The sequence below is a fragment of the Vitis riparia genome, chromosome 1 (assembly GCF_004353265.1).
Source record: "Vitis riparia cultivar Riparia Gloire de Montpellier isolate 1030 chromosome 1, EGFV_Vit.rip_1.0, whole genome shotgun sequence".
NCBI classification, from domain to species: domain Eukaryota; kingdom Viridiplantae; phylum Streptophyta; class Magnoliopsida; order Vitales; family Vitaceae; genus Vitis; species Vitis riparia.
The window spans coordinates 23035902-23041431 of record NC_048431.1 but is presented as its reverse complement, the minus strand read 5'-3'; the positions used below and the strand labels follow the sequence as shown (position 1 = coordinate 23041431).

Here is a 5530-nt window from a genome sequence, read left to right as displayed (position 1 = left end):
TCTGTCTGTGGGAAAGACAATCTCTTTTTAAAGTAAACAGATGATAGTTTTGTATCCTAAAATTCATTCATAGACGCAAACTAATCTGAAGAGTTCATACTTTTTTAATAGTTTTGACTATCTAATCATCTATGTTAATTTACATTAATCCCTTTCCCTTGAACTTGGGTTTTTATTTGTTATTTTTTTTTCATTTTCAATAATTATAAAAAGTAAAAAAATAATGGAGAAACCTATTCAAAACGTTGTTGAAGAGATCTTTGTTCTCAAATAAATTAGTAGAATAAATAAAAACAAACTCTGAATCTGGTAAATTCATAGATGATTCATGGTGATCATCCGAGATGGGCCGAGGAGGCGATAGGAGCTAGGGCTCCTAGCAAAGCTGCACCCTTGATGAACCTCATCAGAACTGTCCATTTCCAGTAACACCTTAAGAAAAATTTCCACTTTGCATGGAAGCACAAGAGGCCCTCCATTGTTGTACCCATATTCTATCTCAGCCTCTTCTAGGAGTGCTCTGAATAGAGGATGGTTGGCATACTCAGTTTTGACCACAAACCTTTGTTTCCCATGTCCAACGTACACTGAGAAGCAGCCCTCTGGAGCAACCCGCCCCTTCTTCACCCCTTCAAGAGAGGCTATGTGGCCAGGCCTTGACTTGCTTTTCATAGAAGAATGATGGGTTCTTGATAAAATCCTCCCATGACCAAAAGATTTGAATTGCTCCCATGTCTTCTTCATCAGACCTTTTTTCTGTCTGCTCTTAGTTTCATCCATAAATATACTGTGGAGGAATAGCGGTGTAGAAGGATTAATGAGGAAGAAAAGTGAGGGAGAATGTGTGGATCTTAGAGCTTAAAAATCAGTTCATGGACTTATATGAAGATCATATATATATAGCCCACTTGTGATTGATGAATTTAAATTCCTACAAAGACACGAAGAGGCCAGTTTATGTGAATGTGAGCATGCTCGGTCAGTCTAATTTGAAAATTTGAAGCATTGAAGGTCAATTATTTGGGGCAGGACCTTCGCATGCCCTTGCAACTTGTTATAGTGGGTAATCGTTAAACAATGATGCGATGAGGAGATTCACGACAGGCAGCCTGTCGCTTTGAGGACTAATTTGTGCCATTACTTCACTCGAAAATGACATTCAGCCGACGTCGGGAGTGATTTCAACTAAAACGTTTTAGTTTGTAGCGTTTTTCAAAAAGTGATTTTTCCCAAAATCAGCTTTCAAGTGATTTTTCAAGAATCATTTCGAGTCATTTTTGAAATTTTAAAATTTTTGTCAAACCTAATTTCTAATTCTTTCAACATCACAATGCTTTTTAGCAAAATCAGCCGGCAAGTGATTTTTCAAGAATTATTTCAAGCCATTTTTGGAATTTTTATATGTGATTTTAAAATTTTTGTCAAACCTAATTTCTAAGTCTTTCAAAATCACTCTTAATTAGATTTTTAATGTAAATGATTTAATTTTATATTAAACATGTTCAAATATTAAATGCTATATGTTGAATGTTGAAGACAAATTTTAAGGATGTTTGATTAAAACTTTCAAACGTGCTCATTTTGACTTCCATCTTTAAGCTTTCCTCATATAATACATCATAGCTAGGTAATATCTATATTATGGAAATCAAATTCACCCTTATAATTTGCTTTAATTTATTAAGAGAATCATAATCGAAGTCTACTATAAATGTAACAAGCAACAAAAACAAGAAGATTATTATTGTCTTTATTCTCATAGGAGTCCTCAAACTCATAATCACTAGATTCAATATCACTCCAAATTGCTTGCATTTCTTTCTTGATATTTTTGAGAATATGATCACAAATCATGTATCATACTCTCCTACAATTAGAACATTCTATTTTTTTCAATGTTTTCAGAATCGTACTGGATATTGAATCGAAAAAGTTACCAGTTCACTGTTCACTGGTCGGATCGGTGATGTCATAAATATATATTATATTTTATTAAAATTAAAAATAATTATAAAATATTTAAAATATATAATTAAAAAATAAATAATATTTATAATATTATTCATTCATTTTTATATAAATGTATTAATGGTTTAAATTTATTAAACAAAATATATACAATATTTAAATATGAAAATATATTCAAAATGGTAAAAAAAAAAAAAAAAGTCGTATTTAAGTACGAAAACAAATTGAAAATGAAAAAAAAAATTATGTAATTTATATATATATATATATATATATTATTTTTTGAAATAGCCTATGTAGTAATTATATGTTAAAAATTAACACAAACAAAGATGCAACATAGTGGAGTGGCTATGACCATTATGAGGCAAGAGCAAAGTTGATTTTTGCTTTTAAATCCCTTTACCTTATCCCATATCGAAAGTGAGAGGAAAAATAAAGTAACTCTTCTCAACTAATTGAAGCAGGTGCTCAAGCCAAGTGGTTGGTGGGCCTTATAGCATGGTACTTAAGTAGGAAGCCCATTTTGCAAGAAGGGTAGGCAATTAATGTGTCGATTCTCCAACCCTCCGCCCTGCCCACGATTCAACCATCGGCTTAAGCAGTTCACCACCGGTCCAATTGATAGTTGGCCCAAAAGGGGGAATCGGACGAGAAAAGTCACCGGTCGGACCAATTGAACGGACTGGTCCGACCAATCGAACCGACTGATCTGATCCGATTTTTAAAACATTGATTTTTTTTTTTTTAAATGAACAATGCACTTTTTTTTTTTTTTCTTTTTCTTTAGTTTGAAATCTTTTTCTCTTTGCTGAGTCTAATTTTTATGAGCTTGAGTTGTTTTCTTTAACTTTTTAGCAAGTAGAGAAAGTTGAGTAAAAATTAAACATTTATCATTAGGTTCTTCAGACTTGTTACCTTCATTCATAGAAATTAACTTTAAAGGCTACACCCTTAGACTTCTTAGAAGTAGGTATAGAATTCTCAAAAGTTGAGGGACCCACAAGTTTATTAACTCTCATAATGTCAATGTCCTTATATTTTAGAGTTAAAAAAAAAAAATTGTAACTACCTTAGATACAAGGTTTTTTCCCCCTAGATCATTGAAACTAGAGCAGTCAACAATATCAATCAACTCATCATAGAAATAAAAAAATATTTCATATTCTTATTTTTTATATTCCCAAAGTTATTTGTATTTTGGAAAACTTCATAACAAAAGTGTCCTCATGAGTGACACAAAAGATCCTAAGCCTTTGTAGCATGTTTATATGTTGCTATCTTGTGAAACCCATTAGGACTCTTCCAATTAAAGATATTACAGAGAGCCTTGACATTTGTCTCATTGTCAAATTTATCTTATTTATATTTGAGCTTCAATTCCTTAGAGGCCTCCAACCAAATTTAATAATATTCTAAATTTGTTCACCTTATATTTTCAAAATTAATTCCATAATTAGGATAATTATTTCTATGAAAGTATGGTGAATTGTATATGGATGATCCCACTCACTGTAGTTCCATGAATCAAGATTAAATAAGAATAAAAATTTAAAATTTTAAAATCTAACTTACTCTTACACTAACTAAAAGTTCAAATCTTAATTCCTAAAACTACATGGGGAAGGGAATAGGTAGTCTTGATTTTATACCCAAAATTTTAGTTCATTTTATGATTAAAAATTTCTTTATTCAATGACATATCAAGATTTTAGAATAAATCCAATCATATGATAAACACATGATGTACATGGAAAACCACCTAGAGTCTAGGAGAAACTTTGCAATTAAAAAAAAACACCATGGTCCAATCAACTATGCACAAAGAGAATTCATTAAATATGAATTTAAGTATATATATATGTAAACCAGATAGCACCTTCTCTCAAGAGTGTTATATTGGTCAACATCTACACTGGTCTTCATGCCATAAGAGGATGTTGTTAACCTCCATAAACAAGTCTCAATCAAGAATGAGGTTCTTGAGAATGTTAGGAACATGAAAGGAATAATAATAATATTGTTCTAGGGCATGTAAGTAGGTTTATAGTCTTAAAACCATAGCAAGTTGGGCCAATGATACGAGAAAAATCAAATTAAAAATATGAACCAAATAAAAAATAATGAAAATATGAAAAGAAAAAAGTCTCAAGCACTTGAATGCACCTTTCCGGCACTTGAGTACTCATTTCTAGTGTTTTTAACTTGTTGGTTGTTTCATATTTTAATGAATCTAAAATACACAATTAAAATCGGTCACACAAATAAACTCAAGTGCCATACTTCCTTAAAAGACTCTTAATATGAATTGATGATGATCTAGAATTTTTTAAGTTAGTGTAAATCCCAAAAAAATACGAAGAGTAGATTTAGTAATGTTTAAAACAAAACTACTTACTTAAGCTAGCTAATCTAACTCATTAATAATAATAAGCAAAGAATATAAAAAATCCTAATTTTCTCTTAGTAATTCATGTCAATAACATCATGTTATTGATCTATATAAGCTAATTTCCTACTCAATACATAATAATTAAGGTTTGGACTCAATTTCAACTTCCTAATTTCACTAGCTGACCCCTTACATCAGACACAACCACATGCTAAAAACTTTTAGATCTAATTAAACTACTCTATAAAGATCCCAAATTAAAGATTAATGTCTCATCTTAAGAATACGAAAAAAAAAAAAAAAATGAAGAGGTTCTCAATATATGGAAACTGAACATATAGAAAATGATAGCATAAAAGGGTGAAAGTGTAAAGTCTTCTATACAATATATGGCATCAAATATGTTATACATAGAAGAAAGATTGACTAAAACATCTTATATATGTTATTTAAAAGTGATATTAACTTAATTATAAGTTTTGATATATTTAATAGAATGGAATATATTGGCCATGCACATAGAAATCCAATTTGAATGGATTGAACCCAAGTCAAATACAACCTAACTTAGCCTTTGGACAACCTTGGGCAATAATTTTAACCCTAAAGTTGGGTTGAGATTGAGTTTTTTCAACCGGAACTCAACTTGGATTGAGTTCAAGTTAAGGTTTGAACAATTTGAGTTTAACCTAAATTTGATTTAATATTTTTATAATATTTATAATTTATATTATTTTATATAATAACATTTATTCTATTTATTTTCTTTTTAGATTTTACGAAAAGCATCAAATTATAATTCTATCATATACTTTTCCATTTTTTAGAAATACATATAAATTTATTTTCACTTTTGTTATTATCTTAAAATTGTAATTGTTCTATTTACTTTTTAAATTATGGTACAAATATATATTTTTTTTAAAAAAATAATTATAGATGGATTGTGAATCCAAAGATGAAAATTTCTGTTTTTTTGGGCGAAATTTCGTGTTTCGGGCGGCGGCGAAACGAAAGAGGAGGGCGAAATATCGACGGCAGAAATATCCATAAATTTCTCCAAAAATCGGAGAAATTTCGGTAAAAAGAGAAATTTCGGCGATTTTTTGAAAAAATCGCCTCCAGTTGGAAAATTTCGGAGAAAAATCGTTTTGTATCATTTTATTTTGA

General features: G+C 30.1%; 1 protein-coding gene across 1 annotated transcript; it reads right to left on the bottom strand.

Annotated features, from left to right (window-relative positions):
• Positions 1–315: 315 nt before the first annotated feature.
• On the bottom strand, positions 316–780 carry LOC117921307 (auxin-responsive protein SAUR71-like). Its single transcript, XM_034839169.1, has one exon. It carries the CDS (start codon positions 778–780, stop codon positions 316–318), a length of 465 nt encoding a protein of 154 aa, XP_034695060.1.
• Between the last annotated feature and the right edge of the window lie 4750 nt (positions 781–5530).